This window comes from Cibotium barometz, chromosome 53 (assembly GCF_041138505.1).
Source record: "Cibotium barometz isolate CiBa-2024 chromosome 53, ASM4113850v1, whole genome shotgun sequence".
In the NCBI taxonomy this organism is placed as follows: Eukaryota; Viridiplantae; Streptophyta; class Polypodiopsida; order Cyatheales; family Cibotiaceae; genus Cibotium; species Cibotium barometz.
Window position 1 is genome coordinate 28,154,711 of NC_141098.1, and position 18,166 is coordinate 28,172,876.

The 18,166-nt window shown below is 48.8% G+C and overlaps 1 protein-coding gene across 2 annotated transcripts in view; it reads left to right on the forward strand.

Moving 5' to 3' along the window:
• The window catches only part of LOC147608482 (uncharacterized), a 111,354-nt gene that overhangs the window by 35,526 nt on the left and 57,662 nt on the right, over nucleotides 1-18,166 (forward strand). For both annotated transcript variants that reach the window (XM_086789165.1, XM_086789164.1), the window contains 2 exons: nucleotides 13,150-13,299; nucleotides 13,451-13,675. In XM_086789165.1, the coding sequence (XP_086645291.1) occupies nucleotides 13,150-13,299; nucleotides 13,451-13,675 (375 nt within the window). The remainder of the gene's footprint in view (nucleotides 1-13,149; nucleotides 13,300-13,450; nucleotides 13,676-18,166) is intronic.

Genomic DNA, 18,166 nt, shown 5'->3' on the forward strand with positions numbered 1-18,166 from the left:
AGGGACACTCTGAATGTGTCCCAAGATAAGATGTCTTGCATTCCGCACCGTATTACTGAAAAAAGGCATGCTTTTCAAGGGGTTACAAGCATCCTTCCACACCCACTCACCGGGGTCCCAATGCAAATGTCTGATAGGGCAGCCACCATACAACCAAGGGCTAACACTCTCTGTGATCATCCCAGGGGGGGGCTCAACAAAGACGTGCTTCCCTAACCTGCCAACAACTCTGACTGGACGAATCTGGGGGTCCTCAATAAGGTCCTGCATGTCACATCTCTCCAACTGCCATCCATCGTGTACAAAAAAAAAGACCGGTACATCATCCTTCCTAGGCAAGGGGAGACCCATAACCTGAAGAGGAACACCTATCCCAGAAAAAACCCCAAACCAAGAATGATGACGGTCTTCCAAGAAAGATCCAGTAATCCAGTGGTTGGGAATGGCTGCATCTCAAATCATTCCACAGAATGGGCTACCGGTTAACTTCCTCCGCTGAACACGGGGGGATGTGTACCAAAAAACTCCTCAGGCAGTCCCAGGCCCGTAAGAGGGACCTAACCAGGGGGGATGAAGGGGAGCGGTGAACTGCATCCAAAAAAAAAAAAAGCGTGAGCTGAGAGTCCAATCACCTCCGCGAACAGGGACACGCTTTGTGATCTGCTGCATGAGAAAGTCCTTCCATGGCTCAGTGCCTGGAAGAAAGCCCCTAACACAACCAGCTTACATAGCAAAGCCTTACATTGCACCTCAGGGTCAATGATATTCAATCCCCCTTCCTGCTTAGGCCTGATAATGGTTTCCCAAGCAACTCTAGCCCTGGTCTTTGCATTTCTATCAAGCCCTCACCAAAGAAAGTTCCGAATAAGACGACGAAGCTGGCCAATGCAGCCCTTATGAAAAATCCAGCACGAAGCGATAAACCAAGTTGTGGCTAGCAAAACTTCGTGAACCACCAACGCTCTAGAGGCCAAATCGAGCTTCCTCCTACTCCAGTGATGAAGTTTTCTTTTAATGATTAAGAGCACTAGAGCAAACTGTTGTGTAGGGGAGATGTCAGGAGGAAGTAGACGAAGGAGGAAGGAGGGGCGCAGCGATGGAGGAAGGAAGCGAAGGCAGAGGAACAGAGGTGGAGGGGAGCGAAACAGGGTTCGAGGAGCTCGCGGTGATCCTGGGGCTGGCGGGCTTGACCTGTGCGCCTGCTCTATGTGCACCCACATGCACGCCTCTCTGCTGTACTCTGTGCATAGCTAGTTCTGAGTTCTGCTCCCCTTTCTCACCGACCCTTGCTCAAGCCCCCAAGGCAACAACTAGTAGGGGAAAACATGTCTCAACCCCTGGAGGGGGAACAGGATGGTGAGACAACCTTTCACACCCCCACGAAGGCACCAAATGCCTACCGCAGAAGAATGAGGGAAGGAATCATGTCCCCTAGCTCACGAAGGATTACGAAGATGGCCCGACGAGATGAGGCCCTTTATGAGGAGCTACAACCTCACATAAGGACAGAGATGAACACCATGCGACAGGAGCTTGAAAAGGAATGGACTGAGCAGATGCATGCCCAAAGGAAAGTGATATACGAAATGCTGAAGGAAGAGATATATGTCCAATTGAATGGAGAAATGCAAGCCCAAGTACGGGTTGAGATGGAATTAGCCCATGCCTTGATGCACACGGAAATGAAAAAAGAGATGCAGAAATGGAAGGATGACATGCTCCGAGAGATTGGCACAACAATTGCATTGTACGAAGGCACTTTGAAGACATGTATGGCTGACCACGAAGAAGACATCACAGAAATGCAAAATACTTTGGAATCATGTAAGGCAAAAGTGGTTGCAAGTGAGAAGGAAATGCATTCATGGGCTGAAATTGCCAGTGCCACAAAGAAACAAATTGAGGAAGTCAACCCATGGATTGAAGTAGTAAAAAAATAGAAGGATACACCAGTCAATAAAGTAGAGGTGATGAATGCTACATTGGAAGAGGAAGCCAAGAGACGGGCACGTGCCTTACATGTACGTGTAGTTGGGTGGGAAGATAAGGGAAATCTGGGCCCATGTGCAGAGGAGTGTCACAGATCATATGCGTACAGTTCTTGGTGCGCCTCTTTCAGAGATTGAGCTTGCCGAGGCCTTAAGGGTCCTGTCGCGACATAGTTGCCCAGGGGAGGACGGACTGACGTCGGCCTTTTTTATGCGCTATTGGGACCTTTTGGGGCCAGGCCTCCGCAGGGGCTTTCAATATGTTTTGGACACTGGGGTGATGCCACAGAGGTTTTTAGAGGGCTTGATCTTTCTTATCCCCAAGGGGGAGGGAGTATCAGATGATATTCGGCATTGGAGGCCTATTACGATCCTCAATACTGTCTACAAGGTCTTAGCAAAGGCCTTGAGTTTGAGGATCCAGCCCTTCCTGGGGGAGTTGATTCATGCTACCCAGACAGGATTCGTCAAGGAGCGCAGTATCCTTGACAACATCTTTACTTTCTGGGAGGCGACGGCCTGAGCTAGATTTCTTGGCGAGGACTTGGTCGTGATGCTTCTCGATTTTGAGAAGGCATACGATAGAGTTGATTGGGGTTTCTTAGAGGGCACTATGCTTCGCCTGGGCTTTGAGCCAGGATGGATCAGAGGGGTGGCGGCTCTGTATTCCACAGCTCGTAGCCAGGTGTTGATTGCAGGAGGCCGGGGGCCGAGTTTTGAGCTGACCAGATCAGTCCGTCAGGGGTGTCCCCTCGCCCCTTTTCTTCTTCTCTTCTTTGCGGAGGCTATGAGCATGTATTTGACGGCAGAGGAGGTTGGTTTGAGAGGACTCCAGCTCCCAGTCCGGGGGGAGGACCAGCTGGATGCTGAGTTTGCAGACGACACGGGCTTATTTTTGCATGGCCAAGAGGCCAATCTTCTTCGGGCAGAGCAGTTGCTCCAGGTTTTTAGTGCAGCTTCGGGAGCATTGATCAATTGGCGCAAGACAGTGGCCTTTTGGATCAGTAGTGCTCCCACTCCGGCATGGAGCCCGGACCCCGGTTTTAGATGGATTCCTCCTGGCACAGCAGTGCGGTATTTGGGATGCCAGATTGGACTAGATTTGTCACCTGAGCAGCAGATTGCCCCGCTTCTTCTGAGCATTCGGAAGAAGCTTTTGTATTGGAGTACAGCTCGACTATCCTTGGCTGGGAGGGTGGTGGTGGCAAATCAGGTGCTATTAGCAACCATGTGGTACATTACGTCTTGCTGGATCTTCTCGAGCTCTTGCATCAGCCAGGTACAGAGGTTGATCAGGAACTTTCTTTGGTCTGGGCGGGACGGTCAGCCAGCCCGGGCAAAGGTTGCATGGGAAGTTATTACACTTCCGCTGGCTCAGGGAGGCTTGGGCATTATAGATCCAGTCGATCAGAGTAGAGCCTTATTGGGGAAGCTTATTGTTCGGGGGCTGCTTCCAGGCACTGAGCCTTGGAAAGAGCTTCTCTTGCAGCGGCTGCAGGCTCGGGCTCCCCCAGCAGGGGGCACTTGGGTACCAGAGATTCGCTGGATCTTCATAGAGATGAGGAGGACAGGCCTCAGTAGAGGATGGGAGGACAGATTTGCTTTGAGCATCCTGAGAGCTTGGGAGCTGCTGAGACCGGGGCTCTCTCAGCGACCTCCTTCTTGTGTTGAGGAGCGGGCCAGACAGCCGCTCATCTGGAGCCCAGCGGTTCGCACAGAGCAGGGTCATATGCTGGGTTCTCGGCCTCGTCTAGCCTGGGGACCTTTAGCGGCAGGCCCAGCACGCAGCTTTGGAGACTGGCAGGCCTTCTGCAGTCTCCCCGAGAAGATCCAGGTGTAGAGGCTGAGTCACTTTAGAGGGGGGTTGATTATGAGGGATGATATTCAGGAGGCACTCACAGAGGAGTGGTTCACGCCTTTCGAGCCAATGGCCCCACGGTGGATGGGAGCCTTTACACAGTTGGAGATCCTGATTGCTGTCAAAGCTTGCACAGAGGATGGCAGATGCCTCTACTATGAGATTCAGGATGAGGGCAGACTTCAGAGAGTGGAGGTGGAGTCGCCTTTGGTTGCAGAGTGCACCTTTCAGAGGATACGGGTAGTGGCCGCCGCTTCTCGGAAGTGGCATATTGACCCCGACCCTGCAGATGTGCTCCCGGATTGGCGCATATGGGCATATGCAGCGCGCCCCTTGGCCCGGCTACAGTGGGACCCTGGGGAGTACGAGTGGCATGATCCTTATGCATCCCTTGAGGCCACAGAGATCACCCTTTTCCAGTATACAGTTCGACTGGGGCGGCATATTTTGACGGCGAGGAGGATGGTCTCTCCAGCTGCAGCGGGGCATTGGCGGCTACAGGGACTCTCACAGGAGTTCCTGGAGGATTTTTGGGCTCGGCTCTGGGCTAGTCGACAGGCCCGCAGGATCTCGATTTTCCAGTGGGGCTGCCCACAGGGGCTCAGCAGTTGGCACCTGGCTTGTTTACAGCGGTCTTCCGGCGGCCTGCGTCCAATGCGGCCACCCTATGGAGACACAGAGACATTGCCTTTGGGATTGCCCTCAGACGCAGCAGATTTGGCTGTGGATGCTGCGTATTCTGGCCCCCCTCTCTCCAGAGGGTATGTTTACGTGGGGTGCTGCTGCTTGGTCGACTTCGTCAGGGCCTGCTATGGGTTATGAGATGGAGCAGGACAGTCAGGCCATCAGATTCATTAGGGGCCAGCCTCGCTTGGTTCCGGCGCCAGCTGGACATAGGAGAGGAATTTACGATGGGAGCTCCTCAGCAGCCTCACCATCTGGTTCACCTGGAGGGCCCGGTGTTTCACGGCCTTTGAGGGGAGACTGGAGCCACCAGCAGAGACCGTACGGGGGATTTGGCAGGAGTTGATCTACACCCTGCGAGGACAGTATGACCGCATCCGGGGCGACTCGGATGAGGCGATCTTGCGGCGCCAGGCCTTCCACACCACCTGGCGCAGCGGCCCCTTCTATACCTTACACACGGGATCCCCCCGTTGGCATTACAGGCCACCTGTTTGGCTTTACCCCTCCCCTATTGTATGATTTAGCCCCTCAGTCCTTTGTACTGATGCTTGTATTTTGCAGCACCTAGGGAGAGTCTCCCGGGCTGCCTTGCTGTATTCACTGCTTTGTTTCTCATATGAGCAGGAGAGATCTTTTGTATCCCTACGGGCGTTTTTATATAACTAATGAAAGGATCTTTTCTCGGAAAAAAAAAAGGGTAAGGGAAATCCCCAAGAGGATGCAAAAGCTCTTGCAACAAAAATTGGAGCCACTGATGTACCCATTACCGGAGCATGGCGAGTAGGCAGAGATGAAACTAGGGCGAAGATATTGATCATTAGGTTTGGTGACTTGGAGAAGAAGAAGGCCTTCCTCTCCAAAAGGATGGCCCTTGAGGAGGAAAAGATTTATTTGGATGAGGACCTTACACCGGCACAGATAGCACACCGGAAGGAACACATGCCGCGTGTGCCTGAGGCAAGGAAAGAGGAGAAATGGACGGTATAGAGAGATGGCCGAGTCATCATTACGGAGAGGAGGCCCACTTGATGGTGCGCGACCTATGAGACCCTGCGATTTATGGTGTGGAATTGCAACGGAGCCCTTAGAACAGATGCAGGATACTTTGAGGATACTTTCAGACATAGTGATATTGCTATGTATACGGAGACCCATCAGTGCACAAACAAGAGGCTTCCTGACGTCCGGGGTTATAAATGGGAATCAGTTTTCCGCCCTCAGCCACGCACAGTGGGAGGTACGAGAGGATCTGGAGGAGTGGCAATACTTTACAAGGAGGAGCTTCGTGACAAAATACATGTGGTACATAGAGATGCAGATGCGAGGTACATGTGGGTCTGAATATGCAGAGAGGGGCTCCGCGAGCTATATGTGGCGGTATGCTACTTTCCCCCAGCCCACTCCAGGTTTACACCATTAGGAGAGTCGCCCCATATACCACTATATGATGATATCATGAGGTTTGCCAGCATGGGAGACATATTACTATTGGGAGACTTAAATGCACGTACAGGCACAGAGCAGACAGAGTTGTATGATACTCAAGAGGCTATGTACCGGGAGATCACGACAGAGGATGTAGGGTTGCAGAGATCAGCACAGGATGAGGGGGAGATTACAGATTATGGCAAGCATTTTCTCACACTCGTGAGTGCACATGGGTTGGTCATATACAATGGCTTATCGAGATGGCTAGGATCAGATGCTCTCACACACTGGAACTCTAAAGGGGGAGCGAGCACAGTGGACTACTTGATGGGATCTACTTCATTGATACCTGATGTGCGGGGTTTCACGATTTCCAGTAGGCCCATTGGCATAGCAGCCAATCATGCATACCTGAGTTTCACACTAGTAGGTAGATCCCCGAGAGATGGGCCAGCCACTCATCTACCTAGGTACCCGAGATATCAGTTTACACGTGAGACAATTGGGGTTTACCGAGATGCAGTATATGATGGCTTGTTCTCTTTAGACCCGCATAGCCCTCTGGACGAGATCATGAGAGGATTGGCAGGTGTACTACATGCATCCGCCTCATATGCGTTTCCTGCACTATGATCCCTTCCACCCACCCCCGCAGCACTGCCCCACAGAACAGTTGGTATGATGATGAGTGTTGTGAGACACGAGCATAGCTACAGCGTGAGATTGCCATTGGGTCTTACACGCATAGACAGGCCAGGATGATCTTTCGGCGCCTTGTGCGGAGGAAGAAACGAGCCTATCTGGCTAAGCTAGAGGAGGAGATCTACCAAATCTTCCCAGGAAAGGATAGCAAGAGGGCATGGAAGATGTTTCAAGAGAGAGCCTGCTACTCCGATTACTGCACCTGAGGCATGGCATACTTATGCTAGAGGGCTATATGATGCACCAGGACAGCCCCCCACCCCCCCTCCACTGGGAGCTAGACCGACCAGCAACACCTTTTTTACTATGCGGATGGTGCTAGATTCAATAGACAGGTTATAGAATGGAAAGGCACAGGACCATGATGGGCTAGTTGGAGAGCACTTCTCATATGCATGAGACACTTTGGCTCCGCTCATCGTATATGTGTTTAATCGTGCCATTTGTCAGGGTTTCCCGACAAGCTGGACAGAGCATATCATTGTACCACTCTTTAAGAGTGGGGACTCCATGGTACCAGGCAACTACACGACGATCATGATTGGTCATTCCTCGGCCAGATTATATGGCTCTATATTGGAGTTGGGTCGATGGGTAGAGAGGCATGGTCATCGAGCACATGGACAGGCTTGCTTCAGGAGAGGATTTACTACCTTGGATCACATACTGACACTTCAGGCACTTGTTGAAGAGGGAGGGCACAGTAGAGAAGGATATACTGCTGCTTTGTGGACTTCCGCAAAGCCTTCGATACCGTACCACGTGCTAGGCTTATGCACAGATTGCATGACATCGAGGTACCCGAGGATATGCAATGCGGGATATATGCTTTGTATGAGTCTGTGACAGGCAGAGTCCGAGCTCCAAGTGGACTATCTGATAGGGTGACCATCACGATAGGGGTGAAGCAGGGATGCCTGCTATCGCCCACCCTCTTTGGACTGTACATTGATGCGGTCTCTGATTATGTAGACAGATTGGGAGGTCCCGGGGCATGCCTGGCAGGGGTGTTGATACCCATCTTGTTATATGCTGATGATATTGTTCTAATCTCAGACTCTCCGGAGGGATTACAGAGACACTTGGATGCATTACATGCTTTCTGTGCGGATAGAGATCTGACAGTGTACCTTGGGAAAACCAAGGTTATGGTGTTTAACACCACACAGGCATGGGTGACGAGATCAGAGCCTCAATTCACTTTCCGAGGGGAGTCGGTTGAGTACGTCAGGTCATATGTCTACTTGGGAGTTACTTTCCAGGCTGTTACCTTTTTACAGCGGCTATGGGAGCTCCCTCAGCAGAGGTACTCCCGATTGGCATTGATCTCATCCATATAGTTGGCAGAGGATGGAGATACTCATTGTTGGTACGCTCAGATGAGATCATGGTATGACCTACATGGTTTGCAGATAGAGGCACTACCACCCCTTCAGTACAGTCCGGATTGTCCATTTTTGGATCTCACTCGCTCAGAGCAAAACTGCCTGATCAGGATGGATATCATCAGGGTGGACACAGAGAGGACATGGACTAGCCCCCTTGAGCCCTTGGGCACGAAAATGGCTCATTACAAGAGCCATTTTCTACACCTCTCACCGGATGATTTTATCACCCGCCCGGCGTACATGGATGTACACCTATCACATGGGATACGTTGTGCCATTGGACAGATCCGGACCTCATCACACCAGCTGCGGATTGAGACGGGGCGATATGTGCATCAGATCTTGGATGACCGCATTTGTCAGCTATGCTACCAGGAGGTAGAGACAGAGGAACACTACGTTTGCCGATGTACAGTCTATTATGAGATGCGAGGGAGATATCATTGCCTCTTCCGAGAGGGTTTTGGGCTGTTACGCAGGGTCATGGAGTTTGAGGATCAGAGATGCCTGGGATTGTTTCTACTTGAGCTCACGAGACACAGAGAGACCGTCTTGGCAGACAGGAGGCCGAGCCATGATGTACCTAGACAGAGGACCCTGATAGATTTCTTCGGCACCAGCACTAGCAACCCAGCCCACACACCACCTGATACCTCCTCCATTGGGCCATCAGGCCACCGACCACGCTCCCAGGGAGTCACCACTGATAGAGCAGTTATCTTATGTCATGCTTGTCGGCCACGCCCACTAGGATCCCGACCACGGCATCCTCACCATCGCCAGATCAGAGCCATTATTGCTCGGCATCGGAGGCGCCTACCTCGCTTCTACGACCTCTCCATTCTAGACAGCCCCATGGCGGAGATACTTGATCTAAGGAGAGGGCAACACTTCAACTGATCAGCATACATGGATCTACCTGATATACATTTTTCAGTATTTTCCAGTAATTTCTACTCAGTATCATCTCGGAGCCTTATAGTTCTGTTCTTATAACTGTAGGACAATCAGTTTATCGTACTTTTTAGTCTCATTTAGTTGTTCTCTTTGATGAGACACCAACTTCAGATGTATTCTTAGTTTTGGTCTCATAGGCCACTATGGCCTCTTAGAGACGTTAATATATCATTTCATTTCATTTCATTTCTCCTTCACCAAACCCAGATCTTAGGATTCTTATTTACTTGTTTTTCAGTCGTTTGTGCCTTAGTGGACCCCGAAGTGGATTGTAGTAACTAACTTACTTTTGGTCCCATATGCCTCCGAGGCATTCCGTGGAGGTTAATATGACTTTGTTTCTCTCATAGCAGAGCACATATTCAGAGATGGAGAACTCACACGGAGACATTGGGAGGAGAGGATTTGTAGTTTATGTCACACGGGTCGAGATAGAGGAGCACCATACTTGTCACTGCCTAGTGTACTATGAGATTTGCAGGAGGTATCACTGTCTCTTCTGTGAGGGTTTTGGCCCATTACGAGGATCATGGACTTCAGGATAAGAAAAGGACTGACCAGCAAACTGAAGGATACAATGCACAGTACCTTGTAGACTCTTCAAGAGGAAACGATGGCAGAACTGAATGCAGCAAATAGCTCGTTAACAGGAGGAAAGTCGATCTGCAGCTGCTTCTAGATGATGCGCACCCTTGAGTTGATGAAGAAGGCAGCCAAAGCAGCAACAGTACAGTGGGCTGTAGCAGTTCCAATATGACGGGCAGCAGCTCCAAGAGAGAGAACAGTAGAGCTGTATGAGCCTGAACAGGCCGGACAGCAAGTTCAGGCCGGCGGGTTGCTACAGCAGCAGGTCGACTACCAAGAGCAGGGGGGGGCAGCACCCAGCTAAGCGGCGGCCTGTTCTGAACCAGCAAGAGAGAGAAGAGGGGCAGTCGCTTACAGGAAACAGAGGCAAAGATGAGGGGAGCCAGGATAAACCTGCTCTGATACCATGTTATGAAAAATGGGGAAGAGACAAAGATAAAACTGAAACTGAAATGAGAGCATAACTAGAAGGAAACACAAACCATAGACATACCTTGAGATGAGTGTAGACAAGACACAAGATTGATACTTTCATTGATGTGACACCCACAATATATAGGTGAGAAGTACAAGATAGAGTAGAGTGACTTATGGGACAATTATAGAGGTGCCACGTGGCATACACTGAGATGACCAAGACTAAAAGTACTCCTAGTGAGCACTTATTTCCAATAGCATAGAGGAGAGAAAGATGGTTGGAGCCCTTTTTCTTGGCCCCTATCAAATGAAATTGCATTGCACAATGAAGATTATGCTACAATTTGTTAGGAGATAGGAGTCCAATGTCAGCATGTTTATTCTGTCCTGCACTGTGCACAGTCTTTGCATACGTGCGCAATGCATCGGTGCCCTGCGGGACAGCGTGACATAAATCTTGCTACACATCCTGAAAGGCCTCATAAAATGGCAACATGTCTTGTGCATCCATACCAAGTGCATCTTGCATATTGTCCATCCCAGTCAAGGAGGACTCAACATAGTCATTATGCCTTGATGCAACATCCTTTTGTGAGGATGACTTTGCAAACTCATCACTCTGACCCGATACATCATCACTGTGTGCATTGTCTTTGGGAAGGGTCTCATACCTAGCATTCCCACCTGAAGGGTGGGCGTGAGAAATGACCCGCCACTCCTAGTGAATGGCTGGCTGAGGCGGAGCAATAGACTGTGTCGCTTAAGGAGTGGCCCACCTGGTGATAGACCTGGCATTGGTCAGGTTTTCCTCAGGTCTCCATATGTTGCTTCAAGGGACCATTAGGTCCCAGAAGCAACACAAAATCCTCAAAGGACTCACCATCACGAGCCAACACCATAACCCTGGGACACGGTGGAAAGGTATTTAAGGTACGGTACGAATCAAGTACGTAAGGTACACATTCAGGTATGAGTTGAGATTTTGAGATACGTTAAATACGTAAGGTACGCAAAAACGTAAAAAATATACTATATAGTGTGTGTGTGTGTGTGTGTGTGTGTGTGTGTGTGTATGTGTGTGTGTGTGTGTGTATACAAAAAAATGAATGAAAAACTACAAACTTTAGATTTGAAAAACAATTCATTTCTGAACAACAACACAATTACCAAAATGAGAGCTATCAATAAACAAAAGCATAAATAGGTTTCATGAAATGGAATCACTCAAACGTTTAGTATCCATGACTCGAATGCCACAGGTTACATACTATAAGCAATCAATCAAAGTTTAAAAGCGAAAAAATAATAGTTCTAGTCACTAGTGTCACTATCACTGCACATTGCAGAGCGCTCAATGATCAATCCACTTCATCACCATCAGATGATGAAGATTCAAGATCTCCATCTGTCAACATGTTTCCTTTGCTATCATACTCTCAACTCTCGCTCTGCAATGGCGGTGAGCATAGCAGCTGGCATTGCATCATCATCATCTCTCGCTGCAATGTCTGTATCAATGAGATGAATGGCTACATTCGCACTTTGCATAAGTCGACTAAAATCAGCAATGGCGGCCAACCTAGGGTTTTTATTGACCCAAAATGTTTTCAAAAATTTCCACGTACTTGCCAATGAGGTGATAGCTCAACTGGTGAAGGTGTTTGCCTAGGACCAAGAGGTCTTGGGTTAAAAACCTTCCTTGGTGCTTCCCTGGAGGCATCGCCTACGGGTGGATAAATAAGCGGCTACAGGCGGGCGCCTACTACGGGCAGTGAAAAATCGGTAAATACGGAAGGATCTTGGGCCAAAGGCTAGTCGGGGGGGGGGGGGGGGGGGGGGGGTGGGGGGGGCACATACGGATCCATACCGTAAAACGTACCTTATCATAAGGTACGCACGTACGGATGCAACCTTGCCTTGGGAACATCATCTACTGAGGTAGTGACTGCCTGGGCAGCAGAAGTGGGAAAACTTGGTATGGTGGGCACCTGTAGGACCAGCCCAAAGGCTGCCCCAATGGCCTCCAACAATGGCCAATAAGCACGAGGAAGACCTGGGAACCTGAGTGTGATAGGGTAGCGGTTCGGGTCTTCTTTGACAAGGTCGAAGTAGCTAGTGTAGGGTAGGAAGAAAATCTTCCTTGGGTGCAAAGGGAAGGGACTGCCCTTGAGTACTTCTGAGGCTGCCTCCTCTGCATCAAAGTTTATTTAGAAGAATCCTCTCCCAAGTAGCTTTACATCTTTAAAGTTGTGCGCGGAGTTGGAAGGCAATGCCACTAGTACCGAGTGCCGGGCTCGGATACGGGAGGGGTGAAAGCCAAAGATGTTTCCAATGAGTGTCATCTTGGAGTCTCTCAATTTCAGCGCTCGGCTGGGGGGGTTGATTAGCGATGATGCTAATCGGGAAGAAAGGCCGAATTGAAACTTGTTAAAGAATATTCCGTTCGTGAGCGAGGTGGAGGAAGGGCAGCAAGGAGAAGAGAGGCAGAGGGGAGAGCAGGAAGGGCAGGAAATTGCAGTGGTGGCAGCAAAGAGGAGGCTAGGTAACGTGGGCAACATGGAAAAGCAGGGGCAGCAGGGAAGCGGGGGCAGCAGAGGCAGGGAGGAGGCGAGGGCTGCAGGGGCGGGGGCAACTAAAAGGGGGGATGGGGTGGTGTAGCAGGGAAGCGGGGGCAGAAGGAAGGCAGGGGAAGCAGGAAGCGGGGGCAGCTAACCTGCAGGAGGGCAGAGGACAGCGGGAAGTGGGGGAGGCAGGCAGTGACGGTAGGGAGGGCGCAGCGCTCAGGTACGGGGTGCTTGGTTCCCCTTTGATGGCTCTGCTTACTAACAGCAGCTTAACCTGGTTGTTGGTACAAGTTTTAAAATGCAAGTTTTTATTAATACAAGTTTTAAAATATGTACATCATAGTCTATGCTAGGTAACAAATAAACTCATAATGTACACATTACTAAATCATTTGATATTTTTTATTTTATGAGCTTTTAATTTTAAGTATTAAAATTTCAATTGATTCAAAATCAGTAGTAAATAATTTTCTATTTTTGTTTAATTATATATATATTTATATATATATATATATATATACATGTCCAAATCAAAGACAAGTCTATCAGGAACATTTCTGTTGCTTTAACAACAGGTGAACGATTTACTACGGTTAGATTGCGCACCAAGGGATGTCAAGTGGAGCATAAAAGAAGGATATTATGTTGACAATCTTCTTTTAGTGGATTGTGACTCCGTTGATGATGTGTTTTCGGTCCTTAATGAAGGAGCCAAAAATCGCAAAGTAAGCTAGTCTCCATTTTTTAATATTTTATATTTAAACATCAGGGTTCAAACCATTTTAGGCAGCATGGTGCAATAGCCACCACCGCTAAGGGCACGTTCTTTTATTTAATAATAGAGATTCTCAATGTACTGTATTTTACATTTCATAGGTCGGATCCCATGAACTGAATAAAGATAGCAGCAGAAGCCATTGTATAATGACACTCCATGTTGATTCCAATACCGAAATTGGGGACGGCTCTCCCATTGTTCGATATGGCAAGATGCTATTTGTTGACCTTGCTGGGAGTGAGAGGCTTAAAAAAAGTAGAAGTTCTGGTGATATGCTGAAAGAAACAGGAAATATCAACCGATCCCTATTTACACTTGGCAAGGTATTGTTTTGCTTCTTCTTTTTTGTGTAAGCAGCTAATTTTGTTCTGTTTAGGCTCCATTTGTGTTTTTGTTAAATTTCTACACTGATTTTTTATATTTTTGCTTTGGCTGGATTCACAAGCTTCCACCCGGAAGCGTGTGACTTCCACATGGTGCCTTCTAATATATTGGGATAGTAGGGTGACGTGAAGGCCTTTTTAAGAAGCAGCCTTTCTTGCAAAAAATCTTCTGGTTTAAGAATGCCATACGTGGTATGGGAGCACTAATTTTTTTGAGGGTTGTCAGGATTTGAGACCCCTCCATTGGTTCGAGAGCTTTCGACGTTTCTATTAGGCTAGCTCACATTTGATGAAATGAGTATTGCAGCTTTTGCATATATTAAGCTTGTGAAGTGGATGGCTGCTGCCAACGGGAGTTGTAGCCCAGCGGTTAGGTGCACTTACTTGAGACCGAGAACTCCTGGTTCAAGTCCCAGTTGGTGTTCCCCTCGGTGGCATCCCACGTGGCTTGAGCACCGACAGAAAAATCACCTTCGGGCGGGACTCGCCTTCTGGCAGGCACGCATGATGCGCTACGGGTGGAGAAAAAAATTAACTACTAGAAGGATATACCACCCGGAAAACAAAAATGGATGGCTGCTTGTAGAGGGCTAGGGTGCTCATGAGTGTGAATGGGGAAAGTGAGGAAGGGACGGGTGTGTGAGTTATCCCATAAGTCAAAGGGATTGTAATGCCTTGATGCATTTTGTATAGCAATATGTTTCAGCTTATTTGCTCCATTTTCATGTTCGTATTTAGATCTGCCCTTCTACTTGGGTCTACTCAACTTCCTCCCACCTGCCTCCGCTTGATCCCCTTCAGTTCCGTTTCACCCCTATCTTGCTCCAGCCTTCTTCATAGCTAGTCATCGTTTGCTGTTGTCTGCTCACCAGGCCCACGACCTTTGCACCAACCAGCAGCCTTTGTGCACGACACCCTTTCACTCTCTCTATGACCCCATCCTCTCTCTTCGACAGTTCTACCTTTTTCTCTTTTGTGGAGGCCACCCTTCCCTCTGTCTCTTCGACAACCCCTTATTCTCTTTCTTCGACGTATGCGTTATGCCACCTCTTTCCTCTCTCTTCTGCCATCTTCTCTCCCCTTGACACATACATCTCCTCTCTCCTCGACATCTCTTTCTTTTTCTCTCCTCAATGCCTTCCCCTTTTCTCTCTCATTGCCATTTTACACCTTCCTCTCACTTTATTGCCATTTTACACCTTCCTCTCACCTTAGCCCCCTCACCAACTCTGCTGAACCCTTCCTCACACTCGCCTTGCCTTCCACCAGCTTTGCCCTCTGGCTTACCCTCTTCACCTACCCACAGTGATTTTACGAAACCCTAGAGGCCATGCTTTCAATGCTAACCATGGAGAATCTCCAATCACAGGTTGAGGTCGATACACCACATTGGCTCGCTCCCGTGCTGCTTGGCAACTTTCATGCAGCAATTGACATCGCCCCCACTGCTTAACACTTGACGGTCTTGCAGGCTAGCACGTGTTGTCGCCCCTTTCAGACCATCTTGCCGTTCCTGTGTCACTTCAGCCTGCTCACCTCTTCCTGCCTCACCTCACCCCTCTCCCCAAGCCCTTCAACACAGCTCTCACCCCCTCCCCGGGTGTCCCCAGGCCTGTTCATTGTCTTCAGTTGCCCATCTCATCCCCACATCTATTGGCCACCAGAAGTGCCAAAGATGGTTCAACATGGCCAACGTAAGAAACTTCACCATATAGGGAGACTAACAATGGGCAGCAAGGCACAAGGGTGGCCTCAGCACAAGGACACATGACATCATCTATTGGCACGATGTGAGAAATGGTTACCCATGTTGGTGTGGCAGTGATGGACGACCCACAATTTCAGGCAGAGGGAGTCATTAACCAAGTTCTGCTGCACTTTTGTTGTCTGTGGGGTAGAAACTATGCAGGATAAGTGGAGCTGTTCAAACAATTGTTGGGCATTGAAGGGTGTGGAGTGGCACCCTGCAGACCATTGTTAGTGCCAGACTCTTCTAAGGACAAGACAAGTATAACTGCATTGGGCTCGCATATGCTGGGCATGCTGTGGTGCCTTCTCGGTCTTCTACAAGCAACAATTCTTTTCAATGAGATGATCACTTCTAGGTGTGTTTCCATGAATACATTTCTGTAGATATTTCATTCATGAGTTTAAGTCTTTTCTTTTCTTTTTTGGAAAAGAGACTTCTATATTAAGTATGGAAAAATATACAAAAGGAAAATCTCAACCAATTAGGTGCCTTGTGCTGCCAACAACGTCCCATGTAACTATTTGGCCCTCCTAGCTCTATTTCACATGATGGAACCCTTGCCTGGACATAAGACAGGTGGAACAAGGCATGGGGACAGGATAAGGTTTGCTTAAGAAAAAGCACCAGTCTTGGTAAAAAGCAGAGAAAAGCAAAAAACGTCAAACTGGGTTGACTGCAAGCTAGGAGCACCACTAGAGGAGACTGAGCCGGACCAAAAAGCAAAAAGTCACTTTTCCCTCTAGGGAAAAAAAGCAAGGCCCTGAAGCCGGAAAAAGAAAAACACAAGAACTTTGGAAAAGTGGGACAAAAATTGAGCAATATTTTATTATGAAAAGAGTAAAGAGGAAAGCATAGTGAAAAAAAAGTAAAAGCAAAGCATGGTAGCTTTCTGGCAAAAAAAGCAGGACCTCCTTTGGGTATAAAACAAGGTGGCCCTCTCTAGAATATCATGAACTAGATCTTGGCGGGAGAGTGAAGACCTTCATCATCAACATCAGCATTGTCAACAACATCATCAAGCATGGAGATTATTTTCTTTAACTGGCTGATCTGCCCTTTGCGTATTTGCTCTCCACTTGACTGGCTGTAAAGTTGTATGGATTCGCCACCTCCAGCCCTGTGCTGCCTGTTACCGCCTTTCTGTACCTTCTATGGCACCTACCACAGGTTGCACCACCTTTTTCTTGTGTGCTGTCTGCGCCACCTGTCCAGAGCCACCTATAGTCAATAGCGCCACCAGCCATTAGCATTGCCAGCCAGCAGCGCAGCCAGCCTCGCTAGCGCTTAGCTTCAGCCGCTAGCATTGTTGCTTGTGCTGCTAGCCAGCGCTGCTACTCGCGCCACCAGCACTGCCTTGATACAACTGCCTGTGCGACTTGGGGGGCTGCCGCCAGCCAGCACAACCGCCTGTGCCAGTTGGCAGCCACCATCTTTTGCCAGCACTACTGCCATTTGGTCGCCATCTGTATCTGCCTGCTGATCTCAGTGTTGTAATGCTACTTGGTTGTGCTGACTGTTGCCACTAGCCATCTGAGCCGCACCCGCCACTTTGCTACATACCATATGCTGATTGGTCGTTGCTGGTGTCTGCCTACACCACCTGGAATCACCATGAGTTGAAGGAGCTACTGTATACTGTGGCCGCCTAGTGGCTGACACCGCCTTCCTGTGCAGCCCTTCTTGTGGATTGTCTTCTTCCTCAGTCTTGGAGCTTGGATTTGGAACTTGGGTTTGGACTTGCATTCATTGGACTTGAATTCATTGGATTTTTAATTTTTTTTTTTTCAGAAAGAGACTTCTATTAAGTATGAGAAAAACATACAACAATCACAGCTATAAGCCGGAAGAGAATAGAATCACCCCAATATGTAAGGTGATTTCAACCACTAAGGAGCATCATGATGCCATGTAAGACTTGTGGTACTCGAGGAAAAGAAGATGCCATGGTCCCATTCCCGCATAAATATCACACGCTTCGCCTGCGCAGAACAAGAGGGCCCCTGAATGCTAGCCCAAGTAGCCATAAGAGTGTGGATGATATCATCCCATATAGTACTAATGCACTGAGACCCAAAAATCTGGACACCCTCAATAGCCTCCGTGCATCTAGCTCTCCAAATCTGCCATGCTCTAATACTGGCAATAATCTCCCAACTGGTGTCAATCCTCTGTCTTGGGGGTGTATAATCAGAGTGAGGAACATCTTGCAATAAACCATGCTCGGCAATACCTCTATGAATGAAAAAAGCAGAATCTGTACCACTGCCCTCATAAAAAAGTTGCAGACCGGACTGGGAGAGCCAAGCAACTGCCCTCCAAGTCATGCATGGCTCGGCCACTCAATTTGCCCGTAAGTTGGGCTACAGGACCCCAAATCTGCTGTGCAATGCTGCACCCCCATAGACAATGTTGTACGGACTCAGAATCTGCCGCACATCTAGGACAGGAATTTGCTACACCGAAAACTGATCTCCACTCATTGGTAGGGAGACCATCATGTAAGAATAACCAAAAGAAATGAGAGATCTGGCTCCTTTTGTATGAGTGCCAAAGTTTATGCCAATATCAGCACTGTATCACTGGAGAAATATCATAGCTCTCCCGATGAGGCCTGAGAGTAGGGATCCTATGCATCTGTCGAGTGAGGAGAAGCCTGGCATTCCGAGCAGTGAAACTGAAAA